The following is a 19,506-nucleotide window of genomic DNA, read 5'->3' on the forward strand; positions in this document are numbered from 1 at the left end:
GATGGATACATCAGAGGTAGGAGGCATACGGCGAGGCGAGTAACGGCTCCGGTCGGCATATGGGTGAGGATACAGGGAAAATGAGCTCGAATACGGCGACGTCCCGGAGGTGCGGCAGTGGCGAGCGACGTGGCCAATGCGGAGGCGACCGAAGCAAATGGGCTTGTCGTCCGGAGTTCTCTACTCGGCAGGGTTGAGGTATCTGGGATGGGAATACAGACCGCCGTGAGGCGGAGCAGTCGGCACCGGTCGGGCGTCAGGTCGGGAGACGCAGCAGGCAGCAGGAAAACCTAGGTTTGGAAATTCTTGCTGTACAACTGCCTGAATGTGGGAGATCGCTGGGGCTGGTTGGTCAATGGTGGGTTCAATGGTGGCGTGTAACCGGCGCAGCTATGCCATTGCGTTACACGGAATATTTTTCTGCTTGTGCAGGTTATCAGTGGCTTTGCTGACGCACCACTTTTTGTTGACCACGACGGAATCGCTCTGCTACCAGCATCATCCATTCCCGACAGCGGTGAACTTCAATTCAACGTTTTCATCAAAGGAAAATGCTACAGCTAAGTTTGACATACGTCCACTGCCATCCTACGAACATTCTGAGCCGCATCGACACGTATGCAGCCTACAAGGAGGCGGAACCGTCAGTGTCAACTTCGGGCGTGTAACTGGCGCAGCTATACCGTTGGGTTACACGTAATTTTTTCTGCTTGTGCAGGTTGGTGATTTTTTTTAAGGATTCGTGTCACATTGATCTGCATGTTTTGCCGTTTCCGCCCCAGATTGTGTTTGCAAGCGCACAGTCGCGATGCGTCAAGCGTTCTGAGCGGCGACGCTTTGTTCTATTGCGTAGTTGTTATGCTTCTTGTTTTCTCTTGTTACTATTGTGCGTGGATGTCGAGTTGAATCCAGGACCCGATATGCAAAATACATTAGACATGCTTCTGGAAGGGCAGAATGAAATTAAATCGAAGTTAGAAGCTATTGAAGTGAAGTAGGAGGAGGGTAGGACTGCATTACATGACCTAAACAAGCGAATCGAGAGCTTAGAAGAAACTATCGAACAATTTGAAGGTATTAAATCGACTTTAACCACATGCAGGAAACAATGCGAAGACAGCCAAACTGTGGTGAACTTATTGAAAAAAGTCGATGATCTGGAAGCCAGAAGTCGGCGTTCTAATTTGCTATTCTACGGAATTTCTGATACAGAGACTCATGAGCCTTCCGAGACGTCTAAAGAATACGTAATGGAAATAGTGTCTGACCTTGGTGCAGGCACCGTGCACATTGGAGTAGCGCACAGACTAGGGAAACACCACGAAGGAAAAAAACGACCTATCATTGCTAAATTTGATTATCTGAAAGAAAAACAAAGCGTCTTAGCCAACGCGAAGAAGTTGAAAGGGAAACTGTTAGTATCTCGGAAGATTTCTCTGAGGCTATACGTCGCAAAAGGAAATTCTTGTGGGATTTTTCGAAGCTGAATAAGAGTGAAGGCACTCGTGTAAAACTGAAGTATGACGTGCTGCACCTAAATGATACAACATATGTGTACGAAGAAGGTGTAGGGCAAGTTGTTGAGAGTGCATGATACAAGCCGGTATCTGTATCTAACATTTCTTTTTTGGTTGTGAACTGCCGAAGCATCAGAAATAAGGCGGAAAATTTGGAAAACTTACTGGGCATGAAAGAGCAATTCATGCTTCTGGGCACAGAATCATGGCTCGATTCTGATATCGGAGATAGTGAAGTTTTTCCAGCTGATTACACATGCTAAAGGAAAGACAGGAACAGTCACGGAGGGGGTGGCTTTATATTAGATCATCATAGTATGTCTTGCTCCCGTCTTGAAGTGCCAGTTGGGTCATGCGAAGCTGTGTGGTGCCGGATTAGGTTGGCAAATGGGAAAGGTTTATCTGTTTGCTCCTTCTATAGGCCCCCTGGAAGCTCGGTTGATATATTGCGAGACTTGTACAAAACAGTAGAAATGATACACGCAGAGTGCCTTGTGATAGGAGGAGACTTCAACTTACCAGAGCTCTGTTTCAATCAACAATCTAGCTCGTGCGGCTCTGCCTCTGGTGTAGGAGAATTCGTAAACATCATGCGTGATTTCGCATTGACCCAGATGGTGGCCCAAGCAACTCGACTAACAAATATACTAGATTTAGTACTGACAAATCGGCCAGCTTGGGTTTCGTCCACTTTAGTCCTGCCAGGAATCAGTGATTATGAATCATTTCTGTGTCAAATGCAGCTGTCTTATGAAAAGGTAAAATCGAATGCAGTAAGAAAGATATATAATTACTCGAAAGCTAATGCTGCAGAAATAGACAGCGTCAGAAGCTTACTTTCCGTTTTACGAGGCCTTGTCAGAAACTTGCAGTGTTAATGATCTGTGGCTTAGTTTCAAAAACAAAATGTTAGATCTACAGGAAAGGTTTGTTCCTTCATGGGTGCAGTCACCAAGGCGTTTGAAGAATAAGCCATGGTAGAATGCTCATTTACGAGAAATTCATAACAAACGCGAAAGAGCGTTTAAAAGAAGTAAGAAGAATCGAAGCTCATTGATGAAAACACACTTGGAGGCGGCTAACAATGCTCTACAAATGGCTGTTGCAAAAGCTGAAAAGAGCTTCCTTTACTCCTTCTCGTCAAGGTCCCGAAAGAACCCAAAGGAATTTTGGCGATACGTTAAACGCAATGGTAAAGATAATGTAGGCATTCCAACCATATTGCACAATGGCCACATGATAGCTGGCAGTCTTGAAAAGGGAAACTCTTTTATTGATTTTTTTCAGTTCGGTATTTCTGCTCTGCACAACTTGTGACATTCCTTATGAACCAGTTCAGCTTAATCCTATGGCGCCCATAGGAATTGATGAAAGGGGAATTACTGCATTAGTTCAACGACTAGATGTGTCCAAAGCTGGAGGCCCTGATGGTTTGTCCAATGGCCTTTTAAAGTTGCGTGCCGAATCTGTATCTTCTTTTTTAGCTCTCCTATTCAAAAAATCTTTGCTCACCAGTTCTCTTCCTACAGATTGGAAGGTTGTCTGCGTGGTCCCTATTCATAAGACCGGGCCTCGGGAATTAGTCTCTAATTACCGTCCTATATCCTTAATAAGCAATGCCTGTGAAACTCTAGAGCACATCCTATATACGAACATAATGAATCATCTCAATCCCTTATTAAATCCAAATCAGCACGGCTTCCGGCAGGGAACATCCAGTGTTACACAACTAACCGAGTTTGTTCATGAGGTATGCGAAGCTTTGCATCGTTGTAGCATCATTGACTGCATGTTCATTGATTTTAAAATGGCTTTTGACGTAGTAGATCATGGTCTCTTAGTCCACAAGTTGCGTTATTTAAATGTGAATGAGAAGGTTGTTGAATGGATTAGGGAATCTTTAAGCTTAAGGTGTCTATGTCACAAGAAACGGAGCCAAATCAAATGTAGCTTCCGTCACGTCAGGCGTCCCACAAGGGTCAGTTTTGGGACTGTTACTAATTCTTGTGTTCATTAATGACATACCAGAGAATATTACTTTCTACATGCGACTCTTCGCTGATGACTGTGTAGTCTACAGAGAAGTGAGAAATTCCCAGCATTCCCTTGCATTGCATGAAGCTAAACACATTGCACCGGTGGTGCGAACAGTGACACATGAATATAAATTTGCAAAAAAACAGTGCACATGTGTTTCACGAGGAAAAAGAATGTGCCTAATTACATCTATAATATAAACGGTCACCTATTGGAAACTGTTCTTGTATATAAGTATTTAGATGTGCACATCACCTCAAAACTACGTTGGCATCGACATGTTGATTATGTTGCTGGGAAAGCTTGCAAAATGTTGGATTTATTGCGCCGCAACACGAGAATGTTTCCGCAACACTTTAGGGATTTACTATTTAAAACGTATATTAGGTCCGCGCTGGAATATGCTTGTATTCTATGGGACCCGTCGACAAAGACCGACAGACAAAAATTAGAAAGAATCCAGAACTCAGCGGCCCGCTATGTTCCTGGGAATTGTAGTAAATACACTAGTGGGGCGTCTGGGATAAAACAGGAATTAGAATGAGAACCCCTTGAAGTAAGAAGGAGAAAGCTAAGGCTTAAAATTTTTCATAATATATATTACAATAGGATTGCTATTCCTAGGGAGAAGTACATTTTTCATCCACACTACAGATCCAAGCGGGTTGATCATTCATTCAATCATTTCATTCATTCATTTGTTTATCCAAAGTTCTTTGTACAGGGTGAATTTACTGGTCAATCTAAGCACGCAGTGCTTGTAAAAAGACCAGGCAGTTGGTGAAACAACATATTAAATTCATATTACCAGAATTAATACATTCTCTCGCATATATACACTGAACACCGTCCAGTGCACGAAAAAAAAAACAAGCATTTTGGGTTCCTGTTTTTTCATTACACAATGTTGTCAAGAAAAACATAAAAGTCAAAACAAAGTCAAAACATCCAAGCGATACGTAAATACACCAGTCACTTACAGGACTACAACTCAATTCTTAAAACTGCTGAATTCAAAATTATACACAGGTATCGAAGCAAGAAGATAAACAAAAGTTTAAAACAAAGCCGGTAAACAATTCCATATGAGTCAACTATCAACTATGGATCATAACGATAAAGTGCGCGAATTCAGGTCAATAACCGATATGTTCAAGATGTCGTTTTTTCCTCACACTATTCGAGAATGGAATGCTTTATCTTCATTTCTTCTTAATATTACTGGCAATGAAGTGTTTGCATTGTCATTGTGACTGCCCTTGTAATGTACAACCCCCCCCCCCCCCCCCCCCCCCCTGTAATGCCACTGTGGCGCTGTGGGTAAATAAATAAATAAATAAATAAATAAAAATAAACAAAAAAAGTTGCCGTGAATGGAACGGCAGAGGACTTGCAGCCTCGAGTTCGCGGCGAACAATGTGTGACGTGCTCATTAAAAGGTGGGGAAGCGGTAAGGTCAACGCGAGACGACGTCGCAGCCGTGTTAGGGAGCCGGGAGAACTGTGGAATGACTCGGCGGCTTTTGGCGAGCTCAAAGCGGCGGCATTCCTGGACAATGACGTCGATGGTGTACACATTGTTGAAGACCGACAAGTTGAAGGCGTTGTCCGCGATCCCTTTAAGTCATGGCCGACTTCGTCAACCTCGGCCATTTTCTCGTCGACTTCCCGGCAAAGAGCGAGCACGTCTTGTATGTACGAGACATACGATCCAGTAGAAGACTGAACTCGGTAGCAAGCTCTTTTCTAGCAGCCACCTGTCGACTGGTGGGATTTCCAAAGAGGCCGACGAGCTTCTGCTTGAGAGCATCCCAGCTAGAGATCTCGTCCTCGTGTGTCCGGAAACAGACAGGAGGAGTTCCGCCCAAGTAGAACAGGACATTTGCAAGCATAATGGTAGGGTCCCAGCGGTTGTTTCGGTTAACATGCTCCTACAGGTTGAGCCAGTCCTCAAGATCGACATTATCTTGGCCGGAGAATGTACCAGGATCGCAGGCATTGGTAACCGTAACGTACGTTGTTGCGGGGTCGCAGGAGTGGAAGGAAACGAGGTGTCGTCACCGGGAGCCATGGCGGAAAGCAGGACGATGCGGCCGCTGCGGAGCTCCGTGGCGAGGACGCGAAGGACGAGTCAGTAAGACGAGCAACTATTGACAGGTTATATTTACAACAGCGGTTGTAGCGCTGACCGGTTAGATTCACAGCGCGAGCCCAGTTCGTTCTTCGTCCTCTTTTCTCGAGTGCCTGAGGCGCCTACCCGCCTTCTTCGAGCAATAAAATATCACACGCGTGTAGCAATATATATATATATATATATATATATATATAATGACATGTTGTGCCTTCTTCAGCAGCCGTTACTGTGTCGTGAGAGCTTCGGGTGTTCCTATTTATTCACAAGTTTTTACAAATTAGGAAGGATAATTGCCCAATTTTATTATGAAGCGAGTTCCTGTGTGGTGGCTTTCAACACAACTGAAATTATTACTATTATAACACTATCTAACATCCGCCGTTCGTCGTAAGACCTTTCAAAATAAACTGGTTTTCGATGCAGCAACCTTGTGCGAATGAGTCACAGGCAGGCGTCTCGAGAGACCATGGCACTATTGTTGGGGCAGTTGAAGGCGCGCCCGAACCCGGACACTTCCCGCAGCGGCAGGTTACAGCGCACGTTAAGCGGCAGCGAGCCAGTCACGCCACGCGGAAGCACGACGCCGCACAGCTGGAGGCAGTAAGCAGCGAAGAAGAGCCGCTCCGCGTCGTAGACTGCTCCGGAGTACTCGTCGATGCCGAGGGACGGCCTACTCTTGAAGACCGGGATCTGCTTGCCCGAGGAGTAACCGCTGTGGGATTCTGCGTCCTTCTCGGCGCGTTTACGATATGCAGAGTGGGCCATTTGGAGCCCGACTGTATGCGCTAAGACCTGCAGGAAGAAAAGAGACAATAATTTAGAAATGATTTACGATGGATCTTACTATGTAATGTCTACGAGCATTCTACAGTAATAAGAATAATAAAAAAAGAGCACTGGCACTTCCGTAATCGAGAGCAGACGTAGGCATGAAATGGCAACCGGAAAAGCAGATTGCTTGGAGACGACAGTAGCCACATTCTTAAAAGGGGTGTAGTGCATGTTCGCAACGGCACACCCCACCACACCACACCGCACCAGCTGGCCATACTGTGCATTGGTCTATATGGACGCTGCCCAGCTAGAAGAAGAAATCCGGCGGAAGGCGGCACGACAGGCAGCGAAAGGCGCCAAGGAGACCGAGCGCACTGCCCAGCTAGAAGAAGAAGAAAAGCGCCCAAAGGAGGCGTGACCAAACGTCTCAGCAAACCTCGTTTCTTGCTCCGTGATCTCGACGCAAGAGGTCACGTGTTGGACCAGCACTGAGCAAACGAATGGCTTCACGAAGCGTACGCTTGCCAAGGCTGGGTGGGTGACGTAATGCTATTTCCTAACTTTTGCTTCCTACATAAAGCCAAAGTAGCGCTTCCAGACGCGTCCGGTATCATGCCACAAATCAGGCCAGCGAGCACAGCAGATCCGCAGCAAATTTCACTTCCCAGAATTGAAGTGTATGGTGCCCTGTATCTGCTTTTTGAACGTCGCTATTGGAAATTACAAATAAAACTTCAGCATACTAGAAGTTACAGCTTGAGTGATATTGTGAACAAAAATTAGGAAGAACTCGTAAGCAATAATTTTTGTAACTTGTTCGGTAGTAACCAGCGTATGTAATGCGGTCCTGTACAAAGGGTGGGGGGGGGGGGGGGATCTCGTTTTATTCTCGCGTATTGCCCGGATGTTCTCGTTTGAGTACCCGGATAACGGCTCTGGCTTTTGGCTCAAGGTCACTTGAAGGTCGTTGAGAACGGGAGCTAAAGGCATTTCATGCTTAAATAAACAAAACACAGGCATACTACAAACTCGCAAGCAATGGCCAACGTTTTGCTCGTATGGAAACCAGGCCACGAGTCCCTCCGCGGAAATCAGCGCGCGCGTGCTGTTGCCCAAGCTCGTGTAATCCGAGCCGCTCAGAAAGTGTATGCCAGACCATCCTTCGAGCCAGCGCCCCTACACTATAACGTCATGCTGTAACACCACCGACTCCATCGCCGAACCTATCTGCCACAGCACAAGTATCTCACGTGAGAATAAGCAGTAGCGTGCAGACAACTGCAGACAAACATCTGTCAACCCTGAGGCCTGTTATGCGCTATGAATCCCACACTTTACTCGAACAAATGCTCCTTAGGTAAAAATTACGCATCCCTATGTCACGTTACTTGGGCATGCTCCAACGCACAAGCAGACCCGAAGATCCCTAACCCTGCAACTTGGCAGTGGGAGGCCGTGTTCACCAACTCAGGCCCGAACGACCAGCGACGATACAACGGGCTCAAAACACAGCAAAGACCACTGGAACCCCGGACCGAAGGCCGTTCCCCACACAGGCCCAAGACACCTCTGATTAAATAAATGTGATTTGCTCCTTCCACTCCTCGCTTTCAGTGCCATAGAAGTGTGTAGAGTTGTAGCTTGACGCAAGGAATTGTCAGTTAAATTACACCGCTATAGATAGCACTTGTACTTATGTGTATGGTTCTCCCTGCAAATGTCTCTGCAGGCGGACACTCGCTAAGTGTACAAACACCATTCAAACAAGCCTTTACGTCACAAGATACACGGTCCATTTGAGCATTGTCATGGAAGCCACAGTAGTGACTATACACTGTAGATTACTCTGATCATTCTCTGAGGTATCGCAGAAGAAACCCTAAGAAAACTGGATTTTTGTGGTGCCATAGCCTTTTCAGGTTGGCGCAATATCAGCGACATGCGCCAACCAGAACCAGGAAGATGAGCAAATAAAAACTACCACCTTAAGAAAAATATCCTGGATATTCGGCAAACCACATAGTTTCCTCGCTGAGTACTTGTAGAGATTTATGCTGGTAATAACGACTAACATCAAGGAAATAAATTAGCTTTTAATTATTTCCGGAAACTCTTATTTGCGTATGCGGCGTTATCTGCAGCAACACTATCTGCTGTAAGCGTGCTTTTAGCTGGTACCTGCATCTAGCGAATAGCACCTTAAAGGGGACCTGAACGACCCCTATATAGGGTTTGGTGAAAAAACACATCCTGGGGATAGCATACGCTGCCGTGAATATGTCAGCCAAATATTGCAGTCGTGTGCGACGCGTGGAGTTCGCAAGAGGAGAACGCAGTCACCTTTTGCTCAAATACTCTCTTTTCAACAGAAAGAAGCCTGCTCTTCAGTCTGTTCTGGGTGCTATATATCGTCATATAGGAGATTTCCCATACAGGGCTCCTATTGGCCAATTTCTGATATCAATCAAGAAGGGTGCTCGAATCAGTGCGCTTCTTTCTACTGCTAAGGCACGGATATAGCCCGACATTTGCAGCGAGCCTGGCAGCAGCCGACGACGTCGAATACGTTATGCCGGCCACGCCAGGATCGCCGAATATTGGCGGCCTTTGGCGCGATCCGAGATTTTCTTTGGGAGCGGAACGCGTTCAATCGCTGCAAAGTCACAAAGTGGGCGGCCCGCAACATTTGTGAGAACGGGAGGGAGAGAGAAGCCAATTGGGCAAGCGGTGAACTCCCCGGAAGTTGACGTGCCTTGTTCGTCGTCTGCTTGGGTGCAATATATTACAAAACTAAATGTTTCTCGTCTTCTAATGAATAAAACATTTATATGAAAAATGTACTTTTCTTCTCAAGGTCATTCTCAAATAGTAATACTCATGACTACTACAATTTATTAGTATTAGCTTTTCTGCATGGTCGCTAAGGGGGGGGGGGGGGGCGGTACAGCGAAAAAGAAAAAAAATACAGCGACGGAAACAGAGCTCTTCAAGCTCCGAACTCTTCAACATTTCTGCTGAAGAACGCCGTGACCCGTTTCTACGTAAGATTATGGACCGTCTCATCTCCCAGGCTCCTGATGCCTCTCTCCTCCTCTTTGTGCCACACGATGACACTACATCGTCGCAGTTCGCTTTGTGATGGTGCTGAGCTCTTGTGATTCCAGCACATCTCCGCTCGACTGTTCTCGCCCAGCTTCATGATGCGACAGCAGCGGGACACCTCGGCGTTTCGCGTACATACGATCACACATGCCGTCGGTTCTACTATGCCGTCGGCCAGGCATGTCCCGCATAGTGCTTCACGACGTGGCCTCTTGTGACCTTTGTCAGCGCCGGAAAAAAGCCGCTACTCCAGCCTGCTGGCCATCTCTAGCGTGTTGACATTCCATCGCGTCAGCCCCGACTTACTTGGCCCGTTTCCTCTGTCCATCTCGGGAAACAGATGGGTCACCGTCCGTACAGAATATGCAACGTGATTCGCGATCACCCATGCTCTTCCAACCAGCTGTGCGACCGATGTTGCGAACTGACTCCATGACATTATTCTCCAACATGGGGCACCTCGGCAACTCTTAACCGCCAGGGGTAGACAAGTGTCTTTCGATGGCGATTAAGGACATTCTACTGACTTTCGCGACGCCACACAAACTAACCACGGCCTACTATCCACAGACGAATAGCTTGACGGAGCGACTGAACCGAACAATTACCGACATGCTGCCAATGTATGTGTCCGCAGACCACCAGGACTGGGACACTGCGTTGCTTTTTGTGGCATTCGCTTACAATACCTCAAGACACGAGACCCCTGGTTATTTGCATTTCTTTGTCTTATTCGGCCGAAAGTCTACGTTGCCCACAGCCACGCTGGTGCCTTCTTTCGCGTGCCTTCTACCGAGTATGCTCGAGAGGCTTTTGCCTGTGCTGCTCATGCACGTCACGTTGCCCGCGCTCGATTCAGCGAGCCGAAGATCCAACAGCAATTGCAGTACAGTAGCCATCACCAGGACTACCCACCTTTTTCCTGAGTCCCTTGTCATTCTCTGGTCCCCAGCGCGCCGTGTCAGGCTATCTAAAAAGCTGCTGTTCCTGTACACCGGCCCATATCGAGTGTGCCGCCAAATGACCGACGTAACGTAGGAAATCGCTCCGCTGTCTTCGTCCCCATCGGGTAAACCTCTCACTGACATCGTGCACATCGTCCACCTTCAGCCATATCATGTCCCTGACACTGATTAACCCTGTGTGTGCGGCGAGCCTTTTCTGTGCCGTCGCACTTCGGATGCACCGATTCGGTGCTTTCGCCGCCGGAGGGTAATGTTATGAGCCACCTGTCTTGCGGACGAGCTGTTTCCCGGCCCGTCATCTGTGTTGTTGTGGTACCACTCGCTGCCATTGTGTACCTATTGTACATAAATCTTTTTGACATCTACCCGTAACAATATATATATATGTATTGATATATTGATACGTGGACTTGTTTATTTCTTTCGGGTGAGCGCTTTTCCCCGTATAACAACTGTTACGGCTCAGCGCGGGACGCGCCCGAAATATAGGAGGTTTTTTGAATGTTATTGATGGTTCTGTTGTCACCTAAGCTTGTGTAATGTGATCGCATGTGCGACGCGAATTCTGTACAAATTTCTGGAAGACCCGTGTTGCATCTGGGTCGCAAGCCCCAAGGGTAGCGTTGGCCTGGCGGCCTGGGGCACAGCTGGAAGTATCCGAAGGTCCTGACAAAGGATGAGTCGACTGCTAACAGAACAACTTGTTTATTCTAGCATCGCAAAAGAGCGGCCGGTCAGGTCGACCGAAGTGGGGAAACGGGAGACCACGTTACTCGACGGAAGAAATCGAAGCCTCTCTCTTGGCGTCCGGGGGCAGCTGCTTTTATACTCTCGGAGTCGAGGGCAAGGAGGAACGGCTCAGATGAGGCGCACGTGACGGCGGCGCCCGGACACGTTGTGACAAGAAGTGACGTATCCGCCGGGCCGGCGCCGGTCAGACCTCCTCGCTTCACCGTTGGGGAGCTCCTCTCCCCGGCTGCCGCGCTTTGACAAGCGTGGGCGCCAACATACATACACACACACACGCACACACGAAGATACGTGGCATTGAAACATGCCTGGACGCGCTTGGCAAGGCGCTGCGGCAGCGCTTAATTGGCCAAAATGTCCGCCGCTTTGAACGAAGCCCCGGCGTCCGTTGCATCCGCGCCGGCTATACCGCACGTCGGAGGCGAAACGTAGCACCCGCGAGCAACACCAATTATTTTGGAACCATCGCTGACTCGTATATAAAAACCGATGCGCTTGACCGGCAGATGAGGTTTCGACGATCGCCGACTGTGTTCGCAGCTATCGTTGTATATTAAGTGTTGCCTGTTTTCGTGGGCACAGATTCGCCCAATAAAAGTTAGTTCCGATCCGTCACTCATAGTACTGACAAAAATTGCTACTGTGTTCTTTACCAACACTACTACGTGACAATATATATATGTATATATATATATATATATATATATATATATATATATATATATATATATATATATATATATATATATATATATATATATATATGTGTGTGTGTGTGTGTGTGCGTGCGTGCGTGCGCGTGTGTGCGTGTGTGTGTGTGCGTGCGTGCGTGTGTGTGTGTGTGTGTGTGTGTGCGTGTGCGTGTGTGTGCGTGTGCGTGTGCGTGTGTGTGTGTGTGTGTGTGTGTGTGTGTGTGTGTGTGACGTTGAGACCTATTGGAACGGGGGACTTGGTGCTACTTCGGTGGGTAGGCGTTGGGTTTCTGCTATATTTTCCAGGCTTCAGATTCTCTTGGGAAAGCCAATGAACCGCTTGTAGTTTTTTACTTGCATTGTAATTTGTGCGGGTTTCGCAGCAACTATTGTGGAATAGCTGAACCAAATCTTAACGTAGTACCCATGGGCCTAATGAGTTTAACGAGAGCTAGCGTGTTGCGGTTGTGTGAAGAGTTCGACGCAGAGGATGACAGGTTAGAAGCCGAAATTCGTAGATCAATTTTAGAAAGCAATTGGGATTCGGAATAATTTGAATACTTCGGCAACTCAATTCTATAAGAACAAGAAAAGGAAGAGCACGAAGAGCGAGAAAGGCAGTAGCGAGAATAGATTAGGCAGGAACAAAACAAAAATAGGGAGGAATAAAGTAGGCAGGTATAGGGAAGAGATAGAATCCCTCAATAAGGAGATTGAAAGATTGGAACAGGAGTTTGAAGGCAGCACCAGAAGTGTCAGGCACCCGTAGAAGTATCGCGCGGTTCTACCGATAGTAGAAAGACAGGATAATCATTGTGAGCCTAAATGTGCGGTGATAGGTGAGGCCAGACCCACAGACCATGGCGTAAAAAAAGAGGTTAACCCTTGTGAGCCTAAACATACGTTCATAGGTGATGCCCGTTCCGTAGACCGTGGCATAGTTGCCGATGAGCCCGTTAATGGGGGCCGTACTGAGCGCGACAACATACTGTGCCAATGGAATGCTAGAGAAGCAGCTAAGCCAACTGTAGACGGTTTGGCACAGGTATCAGTATCGCTCTTGCAGAAGAACCCCTAAATGTCCACGAATCGTTTGACAAAAGCACCAGTGTAAAGTCCATCGGTCAGAAAAGTGCGCTAAATCAGAATGTAGGCTCAGTGCAGTTGTGGACAGCTCCCAGGTATGCGAGAAACATTGAGCAAATGAAAACGGCGGCATTGTCCCGATGTATTTCAAGCTCTGCGATAGCTATGACAGGAACGATTTACCAGCAAATCATTCAAACTGTGCGGTTGAGGTGGCAATCATGAGCAGCGATATCAGTGCCGATCAGCCACAGATGCGAGCGGAAGGCTCGGAAATCCACACCAGAAAGCGTGCTAAGAGAAAGAGGCGCCATAAAGTCAGGAATGAGGCAGAGAAGGTAACGCGGCCGAATAAAACGAAATCCGCTAAACTCTGTGGGGAGCGCCGTCAAAGAGTTCGAAAGGCGTCTTTGTCGTTTGGAATATTTCCAGCTATAAAGTGGTGTAGAGAGCGTCCAAGCCGCCCGACGAGGAAGAAAGGGCCGTTCGGCGCGAAGGTGCACGAAATCCAGGGGAAATTTTGTCCCCCCCATCAGGTTCTTTGCGAGGTCTACTAGGCATGGTGACACAGGAGAGTGAGGCGTTAACGCGACGCGAATTGGTCATATGTGGCAGTGCCTAGAAAGCATGTTGCCAGTGTGTAAAGTGTCGGGGGTCTCCAGTGAGGGGAAGGGCCTACGTGCCCTTTGTATTCCGTGGTCGAGAACAACAGCCTCAGACCACGCCCGCCTCGAGTACGGCTTAAAAATATGCCGCAACCGTAGGCTCTTTGAAATGGAAAACGGCGATACAAGTTTTGTCGAAACAGCAGTTTGTTTCTTCATTTTTAGTATTTAGATAGGCGTTTTGAGATCTCCGAGACCAGAGATTCTCTCGACAAGCAAGTTTCGCGCTTTGTTTAGGTTTGCACGCATAAAATTTTGAGAACGTCTCTTCTCAATATGTCATTCTTCTTTTAATCAGATAGACTTATTTTGTGTGAGGTACGTTTGGAACGTCTAGTCCAGGTTATTTGTTAGAAGCCTGTAGTGGCGCACATGAGTAGGAGTTCAGTTTGCCAAAGTCTTCGCGAGCTGTTACTATCACAGTAAAACGCGTTAGTTGGAGGAGCCGTTGTGCAATTTAACATTATTTAGAAACTGCTTGTACCATTCCTTTAAAGCGTGTCTTGCGCGGTACAGTGAAGCAAAGCGTTGGTACACGCGTATTTAGAAGACGGCAGCTTCGGAGTTTCGTTTAGAGGGTGCGTGAAAGCATTTGGAAATGAGCGTGAAACTCCCTGTAGTTTTGAGCACGTAAATTACGCAAGATTTTTGTTGTTTCTCTTGTGCGTGCCCAGTGTGGACAAAAGACATGAAACGTTAGTGAGTAAGTCGCACGTATGAGTTAAGAGATTTTACCGCAAAGTGAGAGCGGCTCTGATAGTATACATCCGCGAAGTCAACGAGGTTCTCAGTGGCAGTAGTACGTGGGTTAATAGCGGATGCAGAGTACAAACAGACTGTTCACGACATTTGTGCTGCGTGTGATATTTCAGTTATCATTTATTTAGGGCATTCTTTTGTAGTTTAACTTTGGACTTGCGCAGCGCGACAGTCTGGCTTAGTTGAACTCAGAGGGACATGAGCGCTCGCTTTGGCGGCACAAAATTTTGGGTCCAAATTACTGGCTCAAGCAAAGCCTGGTGTATTTAAGCGGATTTTGGGTGCTTGAGCGCCTTGTGGTGCTTTGTCACTGGGAATGACTCTTCCGTGTCAGTTTGCAAGAAGCTTGTGAAGTCCTAGTCTAATCTCACAATTGTGGGCTTCAGCGAAGGTTTAGTTATTTGATGGCTGCTTTGGTGCTTTCATTAGATGGGGCAGGTGCATTGGTATGTTCGCTATAGACCCGATGGCTCCCTATGCGAGCACGGCGCTTTCCTGTGCCCTGTGATCGTGTGTGTGCTTTTGTGTTCCCAGGGAGAAGGCCGCAACGAAGCGAATGCTGGAACTCGAAGCTGCGGTGTGCATATCAGCTATCACTTCTAGATCAATCTCCGAGGTCGCGACGGAACTCCGACGCTTCGGGCAACCTGACAGCTGGTCACCCTCAGGTTGAACCTCCGGGTTGCAGAGGGGTCTGTTACAGTAAAACACGTTGTGGGGCTAGTTGGTGCATAGCTTTCAATAGATTAAGCGCCAAAAGTGACGGCGCCAAAAACTTCCCTTAAAAAGTGCCTAAACATATACTGCTCACCTCAGATGCTCCTTCGTTGGTGACGTCAACTCCTTCGTAGGAGGCCTGACGGAGTTGAATGCAGCGCAGCAGATTGAAGTAGGTCTCATTGCTCTGGGGCGTGTACCACGTCTCCTTGCGAATGCCCAGGACGTCGTAAACGCCCGTCACAGGGTCCAAGTGGCGTGCAACTAGCGAGGCAGTGATGGAACCCAGTGCTGCGTAGTCCACTATGGCCGAGTAGGGCAGGTCGTCAGGCACCACGAACGGGGGGAAGAGCATGGCTGGAGACACGAGCAGCTGCCGCCGCATGGTGTCCAGCACTGCGCTGGGGACCGTGTCCATGAACTACGCCGACAAATTTCGCAAGTTCATTACTGCGTACGGAGCCATAATTAAAGATTTAGCATGGGAGAAAAGCTGAGGGGTCGTCCAGAGCAACTGTGTTCTAGCCTGCTACTCAGCGTTGGGGTAGTGTGAGAAGGGGAACAAAGCAAAAGGAGAAATTGAACGTGATAACTTGATAAGAAAAGACATGAACAAAAGAATGAACAATTAACCGGAAACAGTGATTACGATCGTATATCTAGTTTAGTATCCCTAAAAAATCTACTTCCTGGCACGACACAAAGTATTTTGGCCATGGACCAAAAAGATGCCAAAGATCAGGCGGATTATCACGTCGGGATTTTTATGGTGCTGCTTAAATAAAGTGTAAGACGACCTCCGGGAAAGATGAATGGGAAGTATCACGTGCGAAGAGACTGCTGTGAAGTGTTAAAAACAGCCAGAAACACAATACGCTGACCCACGTGGTTGGCTTATGGTATTTCAGGGTCTTTCACATGCAGTGAAGCTTAATCTCTTTGTTGGCTGTGATAAGTGGCAGTAAGCCTATGGCAGAGTAAATCAACCTGTTAATATTTTTTGAGCTTTGCGTTACTTTCCAGTGAACATATTACCCGCATATTGTAAGCATGTTATCCGGAGATCTTAGCAGATAGGTGACGTAACCGAGCAAGGCTTTGATAAACAAACGTGACTGGCTCAACTCTAGTCTCCAAAAAGATTTGGTCTGGTACTTTCAGTTAACCTAGTGGCGGCGAAAAGGAATGAAAGAGAGAAAAAAATTGAAATGGAAGTACCATTAGTGAGAGTCAGGGAAAACACGGGGAATGCGGGAGATGGAAATTCAAGACGATGAGCAAAACGAGAACAAGGTGAAAGCAGGAGCCAACGTTTTGTCTTCTTCAAGGCTCATTAGTGAGAGTGTAACTCTAACCAGCCGGAAGGAAAGGTGTTACAAAGATTAATTTAACGTTGCTAATTGCAAAATGGCGTTGAGATCTCGACTTGGATATGTCATTACGTTTACAGAAAAAAGTCACAGTTCACCCGAAAGGCAAACCATCTTTTGCAAAAGCAAATGATTGGACTGATTTTCGAAGTATGCATAGTAGTTTTATCGGCCGTATAAAGTTGTTGTACAGTGGTTTATTTAACAAGCATGAAAGACACGCATGCAGGTTTGTTTATTGAGCGTTAGGCACCGAGCGTGCGGGCTGTGTCTTCGAGTGAGGCGTTGACGATGCGCCTGAAGTACACGCCTGCCATCTTCCCTGCAACTACTCCCCGGAGAAAAGAGTGCCATCCTCGCCGCGAAGATGACCGGGTCGTAGTAAGGTTTGAGTTGCTGAACATGGACCGTCTCGCGTGCGCGCCACCTTAACTCAGCCGACGGCGTGAGTGGCTCGACGAGGTAATTGACAGGGGATGACTTTTGCACTGACGCTATACTTGGTGGTGCTAGGCGAGGAGTTTAGAGGAAAAGCCGGGAGCGATTGAAGGTATCCAGAGCCAGACTAAAGAGTCCGACTGATATGCGTAGCTGGGTCGGTCACCATCGCGACGAAACTTTTACTGCCACTGGTCTTCAGTCGTAAAGAGCGGGCGAGCTGGCGGCATTCCTCGGCGTGTCTGGAAGCTTCCGAAGGCGGTGTGCCATCGGATGGGTTAGATCGATAAGGGAGAATCGGGTCGATCGTACACGAAGGTTCACGGCCATATGTACGAGGAAGAATGGGAAAATCCCGTCGTGACCTGTGAGGCGGAGCTGTAACCGTAGGTCACATATGGTAAAACGAGGCCCTACTGGGTGTGGTCGGACGCAATGTAGATGGGTAGCACGTCGTCCAAAGTGCGATTGAACCGCTCAGTCATGCCGTTAGTCTGCGGATGATAGGCAGCAAGGGTGCGATGGACAGTGCCGTGTGCAATAAGGAGCGCGCTAACTACCTCCGAAAGGAAGACGCGTCCTTTGTCACTTCCGGGGCGCACCATGGCCAAGTACCAAGTGTTGCATGATGAAGGACGCAGCGTCGCGGTCTGTGGCGTTTGGTAGGGCAGCTGTTTCGGCATACAGCGTCAGGTGATGTACGGCAACAATAATTCAGCGATTCCTAACAGATGTGCAATGTAGAGGGCCGCAGTGGTCGATGCCGACGCGGTCGAATGGTCGAGATGCGCACCAAATTTGCTGCAAGGGACCGCAAGCATGGTTAACACGTAACTTGCGGCGTTGGCATGCTGAGCATGAACGGATGTACTCCTTAAGAAAAGTGTACATCTCCGGCAATAAAAGCGCAAGAGGAGCCTGGTGTAAGTTTTGAAGAGGCCAGCGTGGGCGCATTGTGGGTCTGCATGGAAAGCGGAGCACACGTCTGCGCGGAAGTGGCGAGGGACAAAGAACAACCACTTGCGACCGTTTGAAGCATAGTTGCGGCGATAGAGCAGTCCATCCCATACCGCAAACTGAGAAGCTTGACGGCGGAGAGCAAGCGAAGGGCGAGTTGCTGGCGAGCCAGAAATGTAGTCGAAGAGAGCTGCAATCCACGGATCTTTGCGCTGCTCCACAGCCACATCGACCAGCACTGGTGACGAAAACATTAAGTTTATGACGGAAAAGCAAGTCGTGTCGCTGGATGTGACCAAGCGAAAGAAAGCGTCGGCGTCCGTGTGTATACGGCCAGGTGGATAGACAACGCGCACGTCGAAGTCCCGTAACCGGAGGGCCTAGTGGGCAAGGCGGCCTGATGGGTCTTTCAATGTCGACAGCCAGAATAGAGCGTGATAGCCGGTAACGACATCGACGAGACCGCAGTACAAGTATGGTAGAGATTTTCCAATAGCCCAAATAACAGCTGATCGATTCTTTTTTGGGACGGAGTAATGAGATTCGGACTAGGCTAGTGTCCTGCTCGCGTAGCCTACTACTCATTAGACGTATCCATTTTTACGCGGAACGAGCACAGCACCAAGTCCGACACCACTGGCGTCCGCGTGGACTTCTGTGGCAGCCAAAGGATTGAAATGGCGCTGTACAGGCGGTGATGTGAACAGACGGTGCAATGTTGGAAACGCGGCGTCCCAAGCTGGGGACTAGGTTTAAAGGCCAGTGTCACCTCGCAAGAGGTGGTCCAACGGAGCAATGATATTAGCAAAATTGCTGATGAAACGACGAAAGTATGAATCGAGCCCGATGAAGCTTCGGAGTTCCGTCAGGGACGTCGGTTTCGGGAAATTGGTCCAGGCGCGAAGTTTCAAAGCGTCGGGTAAAATTCCATCTTTAGAAATCACGTGTCCAAGTACCGGTGATTGCTGGTTCCAAGGAAACATTTCTTGATATTGTGTTGGAGGCCTGCGTTACTTAAGCATTGCAAGACCTACTCGAGAGGGCACAGATGAGTGGCGAAGTCAAGAGAAAAGACGACCACGTCATCAAGGTAACATAAGCACGTCTTCCATTTTATCCCATGTAGAAGATTGTGCAGCATCCGTTCAAAAGTAGCTGGAGCATTGCTAAGGGAAAACGGCATAACGTTAAAGTCATACAGGCCGTCTGGCGTTACAAAAGCAGTTGTTGGGCGATCGGCCGGAGCCGTGGGCACTTGCCAACAGCCGGAGCGTAAGCCGAGTGAGGAAGAGTACTGCGTGCCTTGCAAAAACTCGAAAGCGTCGTCAATGCGCGCCAAAGGATACACGTCTCTACATGCTATCTTGTTAAGAGGGCAATAGTCCATGCAAAACCGGATGGATTCATCTTTTTTCTTTGCAAGAACTACAGGGGACGCCCAGGCATTGTCAAAAGGTTGAACAAGTCCGCGCTGAAGCATATCGCTGTCTTGGTCTTCAATAACACGGCGCTCCGTGGGTTATACGCGAGGAGGTCGCTGACGC

The 19,506-nt window shown here is 48.0% G+C and overlaps 1 protein-coding gene across 1 annotated transcript in view; it reads right to left on the minus strand.

Annotated features, from left to right (window-relative positions):
• Positions 1-5,964: 5,964 nt before the first annotated feature.
• Positions 5,965-19,506, minus strand: part of LOC129384460 (endothelin-converting enzyme-like 1) — a 31,260-nt gene continuing 17,718 nt past the window's right edge. Inside the window, exons 4-5 of the mRNA XM_055069910.1 lie at positions 15,292-15,618; positions 5,965-6,479 (exon numbers count right to left, since the gene is read on the minus strand). Coding sequence (XP_054925885.1) covers positions 6,129-6,479; positions 15,292-15,618 — 678 coding nt within the window. The 3' untranslated portion in view covers positions 5,965-6,128. The remainder of the gene's footprint in view (positions 6,480-15,291; positions 15,619-19,506) is intronic.

The sequence above is a fragment of the Dermacentor andersoni genome, chromosome 9, assembly GCF_023375885.2.
Source record: "Dermacentor andersoni chromosome 9, qqDerAnde1_hic_scaffold, whole genome shotgun sequence".
In the NCBI taxonomy this organism is placed as follows: Eukaryota; Metazoa; Arthropoda; class Arachnida; order Ixodida; family Ixodidae; genus Dermacentor; species Dermacentor andersoni.